General features: G+C 35.4%; 3 protein-coding genes and 1 pseudogene across 5 annotated transcripts; 1 reads left to right on the top strand and 3 right to left on the bottom strand.

Annotated features, from left to right (window-relative positions):
* Positions 1-2840: 2840 nt before the first annotated feature.
* Positions 2841-4136, top strand: LOC113350834. Its single transcript, XM_026594944.1, has 5 exons — positions 2841-2936; positions 3167-3292; positions 3366-3458; positions 3617-3871; positions 4107-4136. Exons 1-5 carry the CDS (start codon positions 2841-2843, stop codon positions 4134-4136), a joined length of 600 nt encoding a protein of 199 aa, XP_026450729.1.
* A 3346-nt stretch (positions 4137-7482) lies between these two features.
* Positions 7483-10679, bottom strand: LOC113347331 (annotated as a pseudogene).
* Positions 10680-10797: 118 nt separating this feature from the next.
* On the bottom strand, positions 10798-13439 carry LOC113347334 (nitronate monooxygenase-like). The gene is made up of 6 exons (XM_026590972.1): positions 13183-13439; positions 12594-12806; positions 12392-12487; positions 11707-11852; positions 11400-11619; positions 10798-11167 (listed from the first exon to the last, which is right to left on the bottom strand). Exons 1-6 carry the CDS (start codon positions 13315-13317, stop codon positions 10976-10978), a joined length of 1002 nt encoding a protein of 333 aa, XP_026446757.1. The 5' UTR covers positions 13318-13439; the 3' UTR covers positions 10798-10975.
* Positions 13440-13891: 452 nt separating this feature from the next.
* On the bottom strand, positions 13892-18223 carry LOC113347332. Of its 3 annotated transcripts, none has more exons than XM_026590969.1 (14): positions 18044-18223; positions 17853-17918; positions 17709-17769; positions 17474-17619; positions 17242-17343; positions 17009-17077; positions 16809-16912; positions 16633-16714; positions 15678-15770; positions 15223-15287; positions 14993-15005; positions 14816-14896; positions 14339-14447; positions 13892-14220 (listed from the first exon to the last, which is right to left on the bottom strand). In XM_026590969.1, exons 1-14 carry the CDS (start codon positions 18161-18163, stop codon positions 14126-14128), a joined length of 1206 nt encoding a protein of 401 aa, XP_026446754.1. In that variant the 5' UTR covers positions 18164-18223; the 3' UTR covers positions 13892-14125. The 3 variants fall into 3 exon arrangements, with proteins under 3 accessions (XP_026446754.1, XP_026446755.1, XP_026446756.1); XM_026590970.1 differs by having other exon boundaries at positions 17721-17769; XM_026590971.1 differs by lacking the exons at positions 13892-14220; positions 14339-14447 and adding an exon at positions 14454-14717.
* Between the last annotated feature and the right edge of the window lie 1347 nt (positions 18224-19570).

Here is a 19570-nt window from a genome sequence, read left to right as displayed (position 1 = left end):
AAGTGAAAGCTTGCCAACACATATTTCGAGAAATATATAAGCGAGATAAACTCAGCTCGAAATCTCAAATGTGTATAATAGAAAACTATATCGTAACACGACTTATGTCTCAATATAGGAGATAGAGAAGAAATAGACTTTCCAATTGATAGATGAGTTTAAGTCTCCACATACCTTTTGTTGATGAAGTTCTACAAGATCCCCTTAGTAGTTCCTCATCTTCAAATGATGAACGCCGAGAGATCTAAGCTCAACTACACTATCTATGTCCTAGTCCGAGACATCTATAAATAGGCTAGAAATCAAGACTTATAGTTTAGATCACTAACATTGACAAACATGCTTGAGATAGCAACGCATGCGAGTTCGACCGAGCAATGCTCTAACAAGATTGATTTGAGTGAATGAAATTTCCAAAATAAGTGTATCATAAACGGTTTATATGAGACCCCACATCCACCGATTATTTTGCTTCAATTGGCCTTTATGTCTACCTATATTTGCCGATTTTTTTAAAATAAACAAAATTTCCTAAATATATGAATGAAATTATTATGCAAATGTACCACAATTTAGTTATATAAGCTCCCTCATGCAATTATTTTTCAACAATCGGCCTTTGTATCAACTTATATCCGCTAATTCTTAATTTTCTTTGTGTATGACAACACCGGCGTAAAATCTATATACGTATGCAATCTTATCCTCCAATACCTGATCTTGCGTTTTTTTTCTTTCTAAAGATATCCAAAATATGCACATGTTTTGATGATTTATCAACACTAGCTAATACCACCTCTAACACGGTTAATTGATAACTAAAATGGTTAATTAACATTGATTAATCATGGATATATTAGCATTTTCTAAAGAAATAAGTGGTTAAGGAGTTTTTGTTTTTACTTCAAAATGAGTATATCTTAAATTTGAACGGTAGTCCCCAAATTAGGTTAACAAATAGGCTCATGATTGCAGAATAGGTAATTTTTGTTATAAACGTGTAATTATGTTAAGAATATTTAGGGTGAATCTCGTTTATTACTGGGATGCCCTTGTATCTAGCCCTACAAATAGAGACTCTAATGTTTGTCTATGATATACATCTAATGACAAATCTGTCTACCTCTTCTCCCTATTTTCTGTCTTCTTCTCTTTACACAATACGTTATCATGCACATAGCTCTAATCATTGAGCGATAAAGGATCTTTTTCTACACCCTATTTCTTTTTAGTATTCTTTTGATTATTATTATCTTCTTAAACGAATCCTAGATTGTTATCAAGCGGAATATATAGTTAATCGATATGTCTGGGATTGATCTTTATTTTTTATTTGATTTAATCATCCGAACATAAAGTTCATGGGTAATACGAGTACATACTAACAACAATTTTGTCTCTTTTGCTTGTGTACTCAGGTGATTGGTCGGTTATTATTCATAACCAACGAAACATGACCTGCTTGGAATTATGCAGAAACATCCCATATGCACGTGATTGGGATAAAAGACTCGGTACTGGCAATAACACCACATGCAAGGCTTTCTCTTTGTTGCACCATCAAGCATTAAGGGTTCTCTGTTTAGTATCCGTAATATAATCCTATTTTCTTTTCTTATTTTTCTTATTGATTTTTATTTACTTATATATGGATATGTTCATGTACATATAATGGACAATCACTACACCATTTTAAGGGATTAGCAATCCAGTTTGGCAACGATACAAGTGCCGTTGCGAATTTTCTGTGCTAATGCCGTTGCTAATTACTCGCAACGTCCATGATCTGTTGCGAATATCGCAACATCAGCAGGAAGGTCGCGAGTAGCAACTGCGGAGATTTTACGCGTGCGGTTAGACCGTGTGGCTGGTAACACCTAGTTTGACACTTTGACTTGACTCGACGTGTGTGGGATATGTGTGTGAGATCCTTTAAACCCTAATTCTCCTATTAACTTACCCCATCTTTCTTTCTATTCTTCTCGGTCTTTATCCTTGTCGCTGCTGCTGCTTCTTCTTCTCTTCTACTTCTTTTTCATTAAAAAAAAAAAATGAAGATTCATCTATGAAATCCCATCAAAAACATCATATCTTCTTTGTTCTCTTCGTCAACACTAACTGAAAACGAAGATTCACCAGCAAAATCCATCAACAACATTATTGTTGAAGATTTGTTCTGAATCGATGAAGAATAGTCGATGAGGATCATCAACAATAATCGAGAGTACTTTATTTTGTATAAAGCAATTGCTAATTATACTGAAACTCAGATAACGTCTCTTCGTTGGTATGATGTTGGTAAAGGAAACCCTAGTTTTATTTTTGCCTTAATTGATGCTGACGTGAATTTTAGGGATTTATCAAATGAGAATTTTTTTTAGTTTACATCTGTTAACTCAAGTAATGTAGATGTGGCTATAGTTTTGATTGAATCTGGTTATGAGATTGATGGTTTGGTTTTTACATGATTCAATTGATTATTTTTTGCAGTTGTCTATTGAATCAGGTATATCAAATTTGTCTTGATTAGTTACATGTTCAGGTTTATTTGCACGTTTGCAGTAAATTTAAGTTGGTTGTTGTATTACTATTGCTAGGATTTCAAAGGAAGGGGAGTAACTCATGGCATTTTCTTATGAAAGTGGTAGGAGTTCACAGAAGGTGATGGACATGACATCCCATAGTGGAAGTGGTGGTGGCATTATGGACAAACCAGTGGTGTGTGTTATTCACATGTTTTCTGACTGAATAAGGGGATTGCTTTTTGTTACTTCTTTTTTGTTGGAGGGTGTAAGTTTTGATTTGATTTTGTTTGATTAAATTACTAACGGGGACATAAGATGGTAATGGTAATTTGTTGGCTTCTAGGGAATGGATGTCTTCTTGCTTGGAACAGTATGTTAACGATGCAGGATTACTATGAATACTTGTTCCTGGTATGTTTTTTAGTTTGTTTACGTTTTTCCTTACTTTTATGCCATATATATGCTTTGAATTGAGAGTTTAAGTGAAATCAGTTTGTATGAATTTTCATCCTCTTCCCTAGAATGCAGTGTGTTTAATAGCTTCAAGTTGCTTTGTTTAATAGTGTGTTTAATACTCGAGATGGTGGCATTGGTGACTTATACTTTTGGAATTCACTGGATGTGGTGAAAATGCAATGCAGGTTAATAGCAAAAAGGGTAAACCTCTCAAAGGAAGTTGTGCCGCACCTGCTAATGGTGGTCCCCTTGAAGTGAAGCACAAGAAAACAAAGCTGACAAATCCAAACCCTTTTCGACTTAGTACAGATGTAAGTAAATTTCTTTGAAGAAAAGATCATTTTTAAGCTGATCCTCATAGGAATTATTCTTTCACATTCACAGATGAATCAAGTACAGTCAGAGTTACGTCTTGCTCGTAATTTGATTGCTGAAAAGGACTTGGAAGTCCAAAGAATTTACACAACTAACAGTCAGGTACTTTGACAGTTCTGCGCAGTTATAGTGTTTCCCAGTTAATATGTTTTTGATATCCGATATAAATGCCATTGACAAGCAGCTATCATATATAAAAGTTTCAATTAGCATCTGAAATGGTTTTGCTAATGTGAATTTTTCACTTGAACTGTAAACAGTATATTAAGGAAAATGAAAGACTAAGAGCTATAATGGGAGTGTGGAGTGAGCGAGCAGCTAAGGTACGTCTACTAATAGTAATTAGAGAACAAAGCAGCAACATTAGGTTTGGTCTTGATCGCCGACCAAATTTGATCTGGGTTTTACTCTTTGATCAAATTTTGATCGATGGTCCGTCCCACTACGCCTATCCACTGCACCAAATATTTGAGTTTAGTCGTCCATTGTGGACGCTCTTAGCAGCTGCAAGATTTGTAAGTTTATGTAGTATCTCCTTATAGTAATTTAAGTTGGAAACACTTAGGAATTTTGTAAGTTCCTATAAACTGAACTTAGGAACTAAATAAGTTTCTATATGTAAACTAGTTTACTCTGATACTTAGTACACACTTGTATTAAATACTCATACTTTTTGTTAACTTCAATTGACGAATCTTTTTTCATAATATAATACAGTTCTGTATGTTCATTAAATGAATGAAATTGTAGATTGTATATATATGGGGATATGATGAATAGGGGGAACTGGGTAAATGTGGGGGTGGGGTGGGGTGCGGGGGGATGGATTTTGACCAGGTCAATGAAGACTTGACCTTTTTCTTTATGTTGCATAATATTAGCAATTTTTTAATCTGTTGCTAAATTAGAACCAGAACCAATAACATTTAGTTCCGGGTAGGGGTATTCCTGTAACTAGAAACAGCTTAGCAACGGCAGATCCCAGTTGCGAATAAACAAAGTCGCAACGGCAGGAATATCCGTTGCTGATCGAGACTTGCAAAGGAGCTTATGCCGTTGCGAAAGAATGCAACACAGATCTGCCGTTGCGACCCCATTCAGCAACAGCCAGAGTCCATTGCTAATCTCTAAAAATAGTGTAGTGAATCGATGTTGAGTAGTGTTTGTTTTGTCCTTTCTTCTCTTATTCCTTTTCGTAGATCTAGAACGAAGAAAGAAAATATCCATTGCAAGATGGTTTACAATTTCTATTCCTTTTAATGAAATTGTGATCACCAAAAATTGGTGGTGACGCAATCTAATTACCTTTACAATGACAACTAATTACATGCATGGTTGAAAAACCTACGGCCAATTTAATTTGGTATCTTTATCCATTGGATTTAGATCATGTGATTTTTATCTTTGGTTTACATTTATTTACAAGAAACCATCCGTCGGACATAAGATGAATTTTCTATATGCGATGATAAAAATGATTATATCCTTTATTTGTCAATACAATTTTGGTAATTGTCCAAACCAATTGATATTGGTTTTTCCCCATCAATTATTTACAATGAGATGTAAAAATTGATATTCAAAGTACCTTTAGCCAATTTTGGTTATTGATTTCTATTCCTTCAAAGAAATTTTTATCAACCAAAAAGTAGATTTTTCTCCATAAAGAATAACGCTAGTGATTTCTTTATTTTTCTCAAAAAAATCATTTAAACTAATTGAATTTGATTTTATCCATCGATCACACAAGGATTTGATACTGTTATTACGGTATAAGCCAATTGCAAACACCAATTGCTGAATTCCTGAGGGATGTTGTGCAAATTTTCTTCTTCCTAATACTAATCTCCTAAATTAAGACCAAGACCGTTCAACTTGTTAAAATACGGTAGGACAGAAAATATTAATGGGTGCGCACACGGCTTGGTAGCCAATATCATTAGTCCTTGTAATGACTATATTGATCTTAATTTAATTTTCTTTTGATAAAGAAAGTGTTCATAACGTCAATCTAAATTTATCTCATTGGCCCTTGAGGTCACGAAGTTATTGGAGATTTATTTGCATATTACCAATATTTTTTGGTTTGACATATAATTATTGTTTTTTTGTTCTAAAAGCAATCCATGGTTGATTGTAAATATGCATGTCTATTAAGACTACATTTTTATTTATGTCGAAAGACATATTTCATAGTAAAGTATATGTCTCGATCAATCGGATAATACTTTAAGAAACTTGTTTTCGTAGATGAGATGAAAATATTTTCGCCATAATTAGGGAGAGATCATACATTATCAGATGTTGGTGCTCATCAACTTAAAAATTATATAAATTTCTCTCTCATCACGATCAAATCGAAAAAGGCTGCCATTTCAAATAAGGCGTGAAAACATTTCATTATGCTTTTGATAAGTTTATGCCTCTTGGAAAGGAAAATCCAGTCACATTTATAAAAAAAACGTAGCATTTATAAGAGGCTACAAATAGTGCTCCAATAAAGTCTATCAAAAAGATCCGCATTTTCATAGTCCATATTTCCTCACTGGAAGATGAGGATTTTATAATGCGTGCGAGCACCGGTACCAGCAATTCTGTGAATTTTTCAGGATATGCATATACTTGAGAATTACGTAGGATCGTAGTTAGTTAATATTGTCGAATATTCATTTACAGTGAACTACAAAAATAATAAAAGATGGTGGTTGTTAACCCCTCTGCAGAGGAATATCGAAAAATGTGATTAGTTGGCATCAAATCCAAATTAAAATGGATTGATTTCTCGATTAACGTAATTTTGGATCCAATACTTAACACCGTAAATGCGCCAAGCCTATTAGTTACAGGATGGCGTAGTCATAATGCGTTAAACGAGAAATATGTTCGTTGTAAAAATGATTTGGGGGTTTTCTTTTTTCTCAGACTCTAGGATTGGTTCAATAATTGTTCTTCTTAAACGACCCATTTGGCATGGTAGTCCTTGAAGGACTCGTATGTGGTCGGAGAACATTTTCGAATTTGTGATCCATGGAGGATTCAAATTATATTCACGCAGCCACTTGACTCGACTATGCCAGGTTTAACAATCTTTTATGTGTTTTTAGAAATTTGGTACAAGACCAAAAATTCGGATTAAGTAGTTGATGACATCAACGTTATAGGTCTCTTCAGGAGTCCTTAAAAACACAAAAATTCATGTTTTAGCAGTATAAATATTATTTTTCTTAAATCTGCAGTCAAAATATTATGCTTGCTTAACATTTGTCTATGATAGGCTATAGTTATGATTTTGGTGCTTGTTTTCTATAACACTCATATACTTGAGTTAAATAGCATCCATATTTACGTCAAAAGTTGTATTCTTTTTCGTTTCAGGTTTTGTCCCATGTGGTTTTCCTGACAAGTTTTTAACGAGGCAACATCTTTACGTTTAATTTCTTTTAATGTTGATATTTGTGCTCTTTTTTCTTCGTCCATATTATTTCCCATTGGGTTTTACTGGCAAGGTTTTAGTGAGGCAATTTAATTCAACATGGTGGTCATCCAAGGGAGAGTTGTATCAATTTTGGTTATTTGGTGGATTCCCACCATTAACTAGGTCATTTTATTAGACCACATCAACATAACCATCTCCTATGAATTTGGATATCATTCTGATCCATGTAAGGTATGATCACAAATTTTGTTCACTTATGATATTGTAACTACATATTGACACCTTGTTGAAGAAACTACACCTGCAAATCATTTCCGAAGATAGCAAACCAAGACAAAAGTTCTCAATGCATTTAGAGAAGTTTTAAGATTCAAGTACACTACTATTAGAAGACTAACACAAAAGAAGACTTCATCAGAACAAATATCTTCTACATTCAAGAATTCGTTCACCGAAATTGGGAAATCTCAACTCAGAGATTTGCAAGATAAGAATTTACTAAAGTACTCATCAGGGGGAGCACCATCAGATAAGGTGCATTCTATTGGACTTATCGCGTTATACTTTTTTTCCTCCATCAAGGGTTTGCCCACTGGATTTTCCTTGTTAAGGTTTTAGTGAGGCAACATTTGTGGGTCCAAATGTTTTCTAAGTTTTGTCAATTGAACTCTTTTCCCTTCAATAAGGTTTTGTCCTTTTGGAATTTCCTGATTAACGAGACAATTAGCTTAGACACAATGTTATCAGCCGGAGTGTTATAAACGTGTACTTATGTTAAGAATATCTAGGGTGAATCTCGTTTATTTACTGGGATGTCCTTGTGTCTAGCCCTATAAATAGAGGCTCTATGATACACATCTAATGACAAATCTGTCTACCTCTTCTCCCTATTTTCTGTCTTCTCTTTTCACAATAATTTCTCATGCGTTTTACTTATATAGACTCTTATTGTTGACATCAACTCAACCAGACGTATGAAACAATCATATGATAATTATGCATTTCTTTTACAAAGCACTTCTTTTATCAATCTATCAAAATTACTATAAGATGTTCCCCATTGCTAGTCGCTTCTTCAACCTTCGTTTTCCAATAACTGCAACGTTTATTACTATCATTCCCTTCCATCAATTCCCTAACAATTTCTTCAATCTTCTCTCTTTTGACGTTGTTATCGATCTTAGTCCCTATCCCCCACACATCGCGCGCGTATCGACTATTTGTTTGTTGATCAGCATAAAATGGCCAACAAATCATCGGTACTCCGTTGCATAAACTTTCCAACATAGAATTCCACCCGCAATGTGACAAAAATCCTCCAACAGCTGGGTGTGATAAAACTTCATGTTGGGAGCACCAACTAGAAAACATACCTCTATCGTCTTGAATGATTTCATCAAAGAACTCTTTTGGCAAAATGGCAGAGTAACCTGTCAAAACATCAGGTCGAATGATCGATAAAAATGTTTTGGTACTATTGAATAATCCCCATGCTAACTCTTTCAACCTTTCATCACTAATTACCGTGAAACTTCCAAAATTCACATATAGAACTGAATTTGGTTCCTTTTTATCCAGCCATGATATGCAAGTCGAGTCCTCTTTCCATGGTTCGATCCAATTGACTACACTTCAGGAATATTTTTCCACAATGGGTCTTCTTTAAACCCCTCTAGCATCATTGGTAAGGCACCAATTGTATAAATACTGCGAGAGAATTTTGATGATATTGCATCTAAAACTTCATGTTCTAATTCATCGAACGTGTTGAAGATTACAGCCGATGAATTCAGACAGTTGTATGCTTCTTTTTCCATGAAATTAAGCATTATATCATTTGGGTTAGTTGTTCTAATGAATCCTGGTATATCTTTGAGTCCGATATTTCCCATCCCTGGTATCCAGTCAATCATCGTATCGTGACAACCATTTGTTTTATAATCTGCATCTGTGAAATCATTTGATAAACATATCAGATTTTCTCATCTCCTGCACCATAAAATCCAATTTTAATGATTTCTCCAGGGGTTTTGCATTCAAGAACCAAAATAGTGTCATAGTTTGGGCACATATCAGAAACCGCCAGACTAATAATTAAATTTGTAGGCTAGCTTTGGCTGCTACAGGGGTACCAATTTCACGGGGTTATCAAGCTTCATAGAAGGCCGACTCGGAATGGGGTTTGGTAAACCCCCTGGATATTGATACCTCTGTAGCAGCCTTGCAAAAGAGTAACAGGGAAAAGTGCTCCTCTAGAACCCATTTTATCCATGACTCTTTCTGTACTTCGAGCTGTAATCTGTAAGTAGATGCAAAACTGGTCTAAAAGAACCAAAAACACCATGTGTGCCCAAATGGTCTCCAAGCAAAAGGTTCTTTCTAGATTTTAGGATTTACGATGTTGGACTAAGAATGTGGATGACGATTATGAAAGATGAGTTGTCCTCAGTAAAAGAACTTGTTTTAGCTGTCTTTCTGTCATAAATACTTACACAGGACAGGGACTTGTTAACTAACCAAATGCAGATGGCCTTTTTGTCAAGGACAACTAAACTACTCTTGGAAAAATAAAAATGCACTTGCAGTCTTGCAAGGCTGCTACAGGGATCCAGATTTCGACGGGGGGTCACCAAACCCCATTCCAGATAGCCTTCATGATATGAAAGTTTGGTAACCCCGTGGAAATCGATACCCCTGTAGCAGCCAGCCACACTTGCACTAGTATTAAAATAGTAACGAAAGTTATGAGAAAAAAAAAGAAAGATAAATCCACAAATAAAATAGTTCAATAAGTTTACCTTTGAAGGGAACCAAACCTCTCTTAATGAGTTCACCAAGATGCAAACAGCCCATGAATCCACAAGCAGATGCAGTCCAAAACTGGACTCCTGGTATCCCTAATTCTTCACCAGCTTTCATACCAAAACTCATGATTCCATCAGAGATTATAAAACTTACCTTAGGAATTGTCGAACAAGTATTAAGCTTGTTTTTAATAAGCTCTAACAAAGGACCCAAACAATTTTTCCTAGTAGAATCACACAGTTATCGAATATCTTGTGTAGCGTCTCTATCTGAGGGCGGCAAGCCATCTGGTATAGTTTCAAACCGGAAGCTATCACATCCGTTCAGAGAATCAGAATCATTTGACCGTAATAATCTTCGTTGATTGAATTCAGTGTTGAGGAAGGTTATATGAAATGAAGTAGTTTTGCTAATTGCATAAACGGGTTTATATGACCTTGCGCCGGGAACGGAATGCAAACTACGTGGAGTTTCCCGGTAAGGACGACCGGGGAGAGACCACCAGCAGAGAGTGTGGGTTCCATGCTTTTGATAGTGTGGATGGATAAAGCAGAGAAATTCTTGTTGCTATAATTTTTCTCTTTATAGAGTTTAGAATCTTTATCAGGAGCAATACATTATTTTCTACATAAAGTTCATCATAAACAAATGTATTACTATTATTATTATTGACTAGATTGTGATAAACTCCCCTGATTGTTTAAGTTAAGGTAACCCGTGATGCATTCTCGAGATGAAACTATTTTCTTTTCTTCTTTTTCCTTTTTCATTATGAAAATAGTAGGAAAACTCGTTCAAAAGATTCTTTCCTGAGAAACAAAACATAAGAGTCTCATTTATCTATAAGAAACTCAGCATATTTTCAGACTTCAAGGGAGTTTTTAATAAGCATAGAGCTTATCTGTAAGTCCGGAATAGGTGATTCAGAGGTAGATTTTCGATAACATTTCTAGCCTAATGGGGTCATCTCTTATGCCACCTTAAAGGTTAAACAACTTAGCCAACGGCATTAATCTAATAATCGTAAATTCACGTCATAGTTTAAAGTTTTTTATTTTATTTTATTTTTGAACATTTTTTAAGTATAGATGGCACTATAGGTTATCTCTGAGTTGGTACAAGTTATGGGCTTCATTTCTAGTTTGTTCATTATGAGCACTTGGCGGATTCTAACCCAACTTATGTAATCTGCCATAGTAGTTATTCTGAACATTTTTCAAGTGGATTTATGAAAATGTACAGAACATCTGTTGCATAAAACACGATATTATTACACTATTAATACACAGTACGCCCACTAAGCTAATTCATTTATTACAGGTTTCCACTTCATTAGCTATAGTTCACTTAAACTAATGATTGACTTCAATCAGAGAGCTTATTGTTCTCCTTGAAATTCTTGACGTATAAAAAATTTAGCTTCTTCGACTAACCTCTTTACCACTTCATGAGCTGGTAAAATTTCCTTGATGAGGCCAACTCCTTGACCAGCATACATCACCATGCTCTCAATGTCACCTGTGGTCGTCATGTTTGGAACTGTGCCAGCATAACGGCGTACCTCTTTATCCTAACTTGTGAAAACGTTTAAGCAGTTAACAACTTGAAGTTCTACTTATCAAAAGACTATTTCAATTCATTATGTTTAGCTCTCAAATTAGTGTTACCAAAGCTGACAAATTATTGTGAATAAAGATAAAACTTCAGAAGATGAGAACTATAAGAATGACGTTCACTTATATGCTCAAAATGAACAATGTTTAATTAGATATAAGATTAGAAAAATTATGGATAGTACTTACTATGCCATGTATTGCAGAATGGCCAATGACTGGTTGGTTGACCTCATTTTCATGATCCGCAATAAGCTTTGAATCCTTAAAGAATAGAGTTCGGAGAACACGGTGTGCCGCACCAGGCCATCTTGCACGGCCGAACATGTCTGTGTACTCGGTATCATTTAATTCAATTAAATTCCTTTTGTAAGCTGGATGAGCAAAGCTCTCCTCAGTAGCTAGAAACCTGATAAAAACACGATGATGTCCCATTAGATCTTGTGAGAAAAAAGAAGAAGTTCATACGTTGTTAACAGTGACCAACACCGCTTACCTAGTGCCTAGGCAGACACCCTGAGCACCTAGGGCTAAAGCAGCAACGTAGCCGCGACCATTTACAATACCCCCTGCAGCAATGACAGGTATATTTCGCTCTCCAACAAGATCAACTACTCTTGGCAAAAGTGTAATCAGTCCATCCTGAACAAATGAAAAGATCAGAAGGAATTTCAACTTAAGTAATTACTAGGTCATTAACCTAAAATTCCAGTCTCATGTTAAAACACCGGCTAGATTCACCTCAACACAACATGAAACACAAAAACTATGAACTGAAAACTACAAATCAAGACTTTACGGAATTTGATACTGAACCTTGCTGAATAGTTTCATTTTACAATCCAATACCCCTAGCCCAAGAAAGGATGCATAGGGCAACCGCATTGGCATCCTGAACAACCCTAATGTACAAACTTCATAACAGGCTTATGGTTTCGGAAGTTATCAAACAACCTAATGTGTTTAGAAGCTCTCTTTTGTCTGCAGAAGTGGTCATAAGCGAATGAAAAATGAAGTACGATCATATGTATCTCAGAATTGTAGGTTATATTGTATACCAAATATTTGGCCCTGAAGATGCTGTGATTCTTAGATATTATGAAATTCTGCAAGAAAAACGTACAAAAAATCTCCTGACCGAACATCTATGCTATGCATCTAAGTCACAAGGTTAGCAGTACCTTCCCAATGACATGTCCACCCGCTTCGTGTCCTTGGACAATAATACCATCTACACCAGCACTGATGGCTTTCTCGGCATCTTTTACACTTCCAATCTGTTATTGAAAGCATATGCAAGGTAATGAGACACCAACCCAGAATATACTGATTGGTAAGATCAGTTCTTCAAAACAACTATATATAAAATGTTGTAAAACTCACTTGGTGAACCACCTTGACCCCTGCTTTGTGAGCTTCATCTACAAGCTCCTTGGGGAATTCACCCCAATAAACTTGAAGCAACGCAACTTTTTCATCTAGGATAGCCTTTATATTTGCCTCATGTGGGAACACTAAAACCACACCGATTCCAAATGGTTTATCAGTAAAGGTTCTTGTCTTTCTTATCAGTTCCCTGACATAATCCGGACACTCCTATCACAAGTAAACAGGAGACGATCAATAACATAATAATGCAAAAACTAAATATAAAATTAAATATCATTATTGTGATTCAAATTGATTTTGAAATCCAGCAACGGGTAGTATGTAAAGAGACCTAGATGAGAAAGTATTGTGTAATTCCCAAATTGAATTTTATTCAAAATAAACCACTCACCGTACTATGATCTAGGAGAATTTTTTTTTTTATTCTTTTGAATTTCAAGATTACAATTGGATTCTTACAAAATAGACCAATTTGCATGCTAACTGATTCATATAAATTGCAGACAATCAAAATGAAATTTGACCAAAATTAATGATTAGAATTTTTATTTGTTTTTTAGAAGAAGAGTATAGGAATACAAACCCAGTCAGGGGCTCTTAATAAACCAATGGCACCAGCATTAGCAACAGCAGCAACAAGTTGAGGACCTGAAATATCTGGTCCTAGTGGTGCTTGTACGATCCCATATTCAAACCCTAATATCCCTCTCCAACCCATCTCCGTCTGATATCTCCTCCCTCTCTCTTCTCGGTTTTTGATCTGGGAGACTACTCGAATTAGTAATTTTAGTAATTTCAGTTTCCAAATGTAGCAGGTTTTTAAGCAGACAAAAGTGCCGTCACACACTTATATACAGTGTTCCCAACCCTCACAATAGCACCACGTAAGTGCTTACGAATCATAGCCACCAAACCCTACCAAGAATTCCACAAAGAGATGGAATCAAAGTCGGGTACATGAGAATATGAAATACGTTGGTGCTTTTGGTTCGATTGTGACATGCTACAGGAACATACAAAGGCAGACTACTTTATTTTTATTCATTTACCATAATATTGGTTGGTAATTTATTTATCTTTGAACTTTGATATCAAGACAGGCTACTTAAGTACCAATTGGTTGATCTCGGCCTTTTAGGCAACCTGACCCAAGACACTTCCACTTGTTTTATTGAATTACTTTGCTGGTTACAGTGTTGTTCTTCTTCTTCAATATACTTCATCAACTTCTTTAGAGAGGGTTGCTGAATTATTACAGTAGGTTTATCAACTTCGTTAGGCGAAATGAGAGGTGGATATAGCCATACATTGCAACTAGCTGTGATTTTATACATCTGACAGCTTTTAGTGCTTTCAATGTGCTCTTTTCAATACAACAAATCCAATGGTAATGATTATACAATATATAATCAATTATCATTATCTTCCTAATATCATGTTAATCAAGAATCACCCACGATCAAATATAAGAACCATAAACGGTGTAGTATACTCTAACATCCCAATGCCAAAAATCAGCTGTCTAGTCAATTCTGAGTGTTATTTAGTCGATAAAGTCCTTCATCTGAAATCACAGTTGGTATATGCCATGTCCCAAAACAATGTACTGAATTCTTCCCACCTGCAACAAATATGTTATGTGCACAAATTAAAAATTATAGTGACAACTGACAAGCTAAATATAATAAGAAGTGACAGAAAAAGAAGATAGCGTCAAATGTCGGTTCGGAATTACCTACCTTCTCTTGTGGCTTCTTCACATCTTCGCCAGCAATTCAAGGAAAGATTTTCCTCCAAAGTTTTTGAAAGGCCTACATACTTCTCTTCAGCCTCAGTAATGCATTGTGCCTGAAAATTATTGTACAAAATTCTGAAACTTTAAATAGAAGATTAAATAAGCTTAGGAGCTAGGCCTGTTCATGCCCTTCGGGGATTTTCCTACTCTCCTGCTAAATCCCCACAATGTTCTGATGTCATGTAACTGAAATGGTGGCTACTTACATGTGGAGTGATGGTTTAAAAAATCTACTGAAAATCAAGGTTTCTCCAAATACAAAAATATTTAGCATGACAGGCAGGGAAGCCGAACTGAATATGAAATTCATTGTAAGCCCACAACTGCATATACCGCTAGACAATAGTCAATAGGCATGTTAATGGTTCACTTAAAAAAGCTTAGGATCATAGAGAATAACATTAGCTTTTTTGAAACTTACCAACATGGATGGAGCCTTAGAAGCTCCATAAATTCCCACAAACATACGCAGAATGTTGAAGCTGTTCTCTACCACATCATCCTACATAATAAGATAACATCATTATTCACTTAATGAAAGAGAAAACTGTAAACAACTGACAAAAATGACAAATATTCTGCAAAGAAATCGACCTACCTCATAATCAAACCTATAAAAGCATCAGAATAATTCTGCATTGTCATTCACCAAGAAGAACTTTAACCTCCACACGAGATAGAAATTCATGGTCAAAAGAGTGAGAAACACCAGTTCAGATTATATAACAAAATATTCTAGCAAGTTTTCTCTAACAAATCCTCGTACTCTACATCAACTTTTTATGCAGAAACAACGCTATTGATGCATCAACATGGTAAAGTACTTACAGGTCATCAGATACCTCGACAAGGAATTCGGAGACTGATAGAAATTTCATATGTAAGTCATTAACCTTCACAATAATGCACGAAACAATTAGGGAACTACGCGATGACAAATTAAGCTGAAATCTTAGTTTCATCTTATGTATGTCAAATTAAAAATGCATAACGTTGAATCCCTCTCTTTATGTATTTGTGTATGCAGAGTTAGCAAGAAAATGAAACCATATCAGCAAATTTTTAGTGAACATGCCACTGACTCATATTTATTCGAAATAAAAGAAAATTCACACACAGTTCCAATAATTTTTGAGGATCTGTCAATATGATGTCTTGTTTTCAGATTGGATATTGGCATAACCTTTTCAAAGGTTTGTGATATTGTCATCTAATATGAAGGCACGAAATCAAATTTGGAGTTCCAAATAAGAACTCTGTAACAAGTGGTTAAAAATAATTACCTTTGTTCGCCTTAGCTGATACAACAAAAGATTCAAAACCCGATAATCGAAGGATTTTAGATGAATTGCTCTCATCACGTCTTCAATCAAAACCTAAAAATGACAGATCTTTTATTCAGAATCAGGACAGCAACAACCCCATCAAAGTACATGCCTTTGACTAGTAATATTTTTATCCTTACTTGAAAATTGACAAACTACAATGAAGTATTACCTAAAGTGAAGAAGTTTATCAAGAAAGAATAAAAAAGTGTAAGAAGTATATTAACAAGAAGATGTTGATTTCTGGAAAGAATAGTGTGGCGAAATGAGCTGATATAACTATGGTAAATATTCGAATAAATTTTTTGATATGCAACAAAAGGATATACTAAATAAAAGTGTAATACGGGGAACAAGAAAGATAGAGAGGACAAAATACACACCAAATGATAGAATTTAGAAAAATTGCGATTTACATTAACTCTTATCCATCTCTGTGGTTTTAAATCTTGATCCAGGACATACTCTAGAGTCCAAATGAATATGTCAGAATTAGAATTGCGAAAATATGAAAACCTTACACTGATCACTAGGAGTTGCATATTATGATGGTGAAACTAAAACAAGCCAGATAAAACATCTATTTGTTTTGACACAACCAACTCACACAGTTTTAAAAAGAAAGAAGAGATCGGTCGCCACATATTGCTATTTCACTTGTCTCTGAATGTTAATTTCCCGGATCAATTGTTCATAATCAGGTCCTCTAAAAAACTTACTGGGATAAGTCAAAAAGAAAATAAATGACATGTATTTTAGCGAATCGGGTAACCTTATTTAATTAAGGCAAGAGAACCACAGAGGCATAGTAAAACACACACATTAGAAACTTCCTCAGACCCATGGATTGGAATCGTCGGGTAACTACTTTAGCAAGAACATGGGGGAAAACATAGGCCACTTCAATAGTTACCTGTTGCTTGGCCGCTAGTGAATTACATAATTTCCTCTCTAGAAGCCAATATTCTTCCCCAGACCTGAGCTCTGCTCTAATTCTGAAAACAGTAAGCAGCAGTAAACAAGATAGGTTCGGCGACAAGCATAGGCAGAACTCAAAATAGTTGTCAATAGATAAGCAAGATGATGGACCGTTCTGTCATAAGGCCATGATCTTCTAGTACACTGAAGAGAGGTCCAAATGGATCATTTTTAATAACTTTTAGGAGATGACCTTTCATTATATGATTACGTTCCTACAATCATCAAAGTAGAAGAAATCAGTTAGAGCACAAAGATCAGTTACCTAGTTCAAAGGTTAAATACCAAGTGAAATCAATTTCCTAACTTACTGGCTTTTTAGCATCAGTTGTACCAGCAGTCATTGATAAATGTAATATTCGTTCATTATAGCTATCAAGCTGTATCATGTGGAATAAGAAACAGTCAGAGAACATTTATCAGAGATTGAAATCATTAACACATGAAAATAGAAACATGGTACGGAAAGCGTTATTAACACTTGATCGTGTGTCTACTTGTATTATCTAATACTCTGAAATTAACTTATTTCTGCGACAAATACCTGATAAATGTAACTTTCAGTAAATGAAAGCATTGGGAGGTACTTGAACACCAATTCTGGTTTTTTCACATCCATCTCATGAAATATAAAGTAAAACCTACACTGCCAATTGGCCACAATTTTGCATAGCACCAAAATCATTAGAGACGTACAACAAATAAAATAAAGAAGAAAGGTTACAAACAGGACATCATATTACTACTAAAACTACTAAGAAATGCTTACTACTCACAAAATCCTCAAGAGTGGAATTTGCTCGCTGCATTGACTCTAATCCAACCATCGCCATATCTTCAACATCACCTCCCATTACATCAACATTGGATTCGCTCTCACAGTACACTTCAGTAGGAAGATCAACACAATTTTGTTGATGACCTGTATTGTAGTTGAAGCTCAAAAATTAGTCCACAAACAAGGTAAGGCATATCAGTACTACTATTTTAAAACCCTTTCATGTCCGCTACCTAATTGCACACCTTCTCCAGTAAGACACAATGCAGCTTCCTCGAGAACTGCAGGTGAAATCTGTTTTTCAAGCAGATAAAAGCATATAACTATCCGTGCGTATAACAGAAACAAAACTGGCAAAACATCAAATGAAGAAACACCTTAGGAAGATAATCGGATATCAAACTGAACTTCGCCTCCATTGTGAGATTCCCGCATTGCTTTGCCTTCAAAACTCAAACAACTGAATTAAAAGAAAGCCTGAACAATCTAGGGTTTTTCTTTCCTAACTGAACAAAAACCTGACTTAATTCACAGTAAATTCGATGGAAATTGGGAATATAAAAGTTACCATGAACATTGTGAACTCAGCTAGGAAACGATCAGAGTCCTGGTGATTTGAAGAGAGGTGACGTTCCTCGATGAAAGAGAGAATGCTTTGCAAGTTCACTAGTTTCCCCATTTCTTCCATTTTTCTCCGATTTAAATTGAAAAATTGAGCCAATAACCCTAACTAAAAAATCTCTTTCGATTTCAGGTCTAACTCGAAATAAAAATATGTTGTGAAAGAGGTTTTGATGTGATTTTCAAGAAATCATATGGTCAACTGATTTTGACTAAATTCAATCATTTGAAGTTTGACCATTTAACAGTTCAGTCTTAGAGCCATTGTCTTCAAGTGACTTGTCAATGTTCTGAATATGGTACGGTAAGACGTATTTCAGTCCTCCAGAGTCCGGTGCGCATATATGTTGACGGAGGGCAATTTTTCGTCGGGATCGTCATTCGCAATGGAGCTTGTAAATGATAGGATTTCTAGTTTCTACACAGTCAACCGGTCTTGGAAACTGGAAAGATCAAAGACACCATGGAACGGAAAATTATACAGAAGCCATGTGAGGTATACAGTGTCGTTGCTACGCGAACGTATACAATGTCTGGAGGACGTATTTCAGTCCTCCAGACACCATGTGAGGTATAGAGTGTCGTTGCTACGCGGTCATTGCGGTGTATAGATGTAAGATGCGGCTAACGTGTAGTACCAAAATGTTGGAAAATGTACGCGTCGGATCTAAAAACAAGTTTTATTTGTTTTATTGCAATGAAAACAATAATTATTTGCATTGGGAATATGATTTGTTGTTTTTAGTGCGAGAATTAACAATTTCTAGTAGAATAAGATAAAATAAAACAATTTCCAATATATTAAACAATTATTTATTAAACCTTAACATGTATACGGGTGTGTACAAGTTAACAAAATCCCAGATCTAAACATATCTGTTTTTCCGTTTTTATCTTCCCAAATCCCAAGTTTGATTGATAGTACGAGTATATTACTAGTATATCTTTCTCGGTTTCATTCCCAAATTTGACTATTAAATTTGTTGACTTTTGCCTTTTAAAATCAATTTTTAAATTGCAAATTTGACTATTAAATTTGACTAATAATTTTGAATCCTTAAACCGAACGCCAAGGGAGTAATGCTACGTTGACCGGAAAAATCCGCCGCTCATAGAAAAGGGAAGCTCCCGGGACCCACGGAGAGAAAACATGGAGTTGGGGGCGGTGGTTCATTATGCCAAACACATGTAAAAATGAACCACCGCCCCCAACTCCACTCCACCCTCAATTCCATTGGTGCCAAACGCAACCTTAGGTTTCTCTCTTGAGTCCTAAAGTGGTATAACCAGCAGGCTTATTTTCCAAATCAGCCAAACAGTATTTTTTTTTTAACAAGTATTGTTAATCATCTCCTTATGATGATTCATATCAGTATGTTGAAGTATCTTAATTTTTCCAGGAATCCCTCTATAGGTGGGGGTTTATCCATCCTTCTCGTTATCGTCCTTTTTTCTCATCTTCAAAATCTCCATG

This window comes from Papaver somniferum, chromosome 2, assembly GCF_003573695.1.
Source record: "Papaver somniferum cultivar HN1 chromosome 2, ASM357369v1, whole genome shotgun sequence".
In the NCBI taxonomy this organism is placed as follows: Eukaryota; Viridiplantae; Streptophyta; class Magnoliopsida; order Ranunculales; family Papaveraceae; genus Papaver; species Papaver somniferum.
This window is presented reverse-complemented; position numbering and strand designations above follow the sequence as displayed.

Excerpts from the sequence above, each read along its gene's own strand:
- LOC113350834 (XM_026594944.1), top strand. The coding sequence starts at position 2,841 with ATGGTAATGGTAATTTGTTGGCTTCTAGGGAATGGATGTCTTCTTGCT. Across the intron at positions 3,459-3,616 it reads TTTACACAACTAACAGTCAG|TATATTAAGGAAAATGAAAG; the intron begins GTACTTTGACAG and ends AACTGTAAACAG. Across the intron at positions 3,872-4,106 it reads TCTTAGCAGCTGCAAGATTT|ATTGTATATATATGGGGATA; the intron begins GTAAGTTTATGT and ends ATGAAATTGTAG.
- LOC113347334 (XM_026590972.1), bottom strand. The coding sequence starts at position 13,317 with ATGGGTTGGAGAGGGATATTAGGGTTTGAATATGGGATCGTACAAGCA. Across the intron at positions 12,807-13,182 it reads TATTAAGAGCCCCTGACTGG|GAGTGTCCGGATTATGTCAG; the intron begins GTTTGTATTCCT and ends TACTTGTGATAG. Across the intron at positions 11,168-11,399 it reads ATTCTGCAATACATGGCATA|GATAAAGAGGTACGCCGTTA; the intron begins GTAAGTACTATC and ends TTCACAAGTTAG.
- LOC113347332 (XM_026590969.1), bottom strand. The coding sequence starts at position 18,163 with ATGGAAGAAATGGGGAAACTAGTGAACTTGCAAAGCATTCTCTCTTTC. Across the intron at positions 17,919-18,043 it reads CTGAGTTCACAATGTTCATG|GCAAAGCAATGCGGGAATCT; the intron begins GTAACTTTTATA and ends TGAGTTTTGAAG. Across the intron at positions 14,448-14,815 it reads CTAAGGCTCCATCCATGTTG|GCACAATGCATTACTGAGGC; the intron begins GTAAGTTTCAAA and ends AATAATTTTCAG.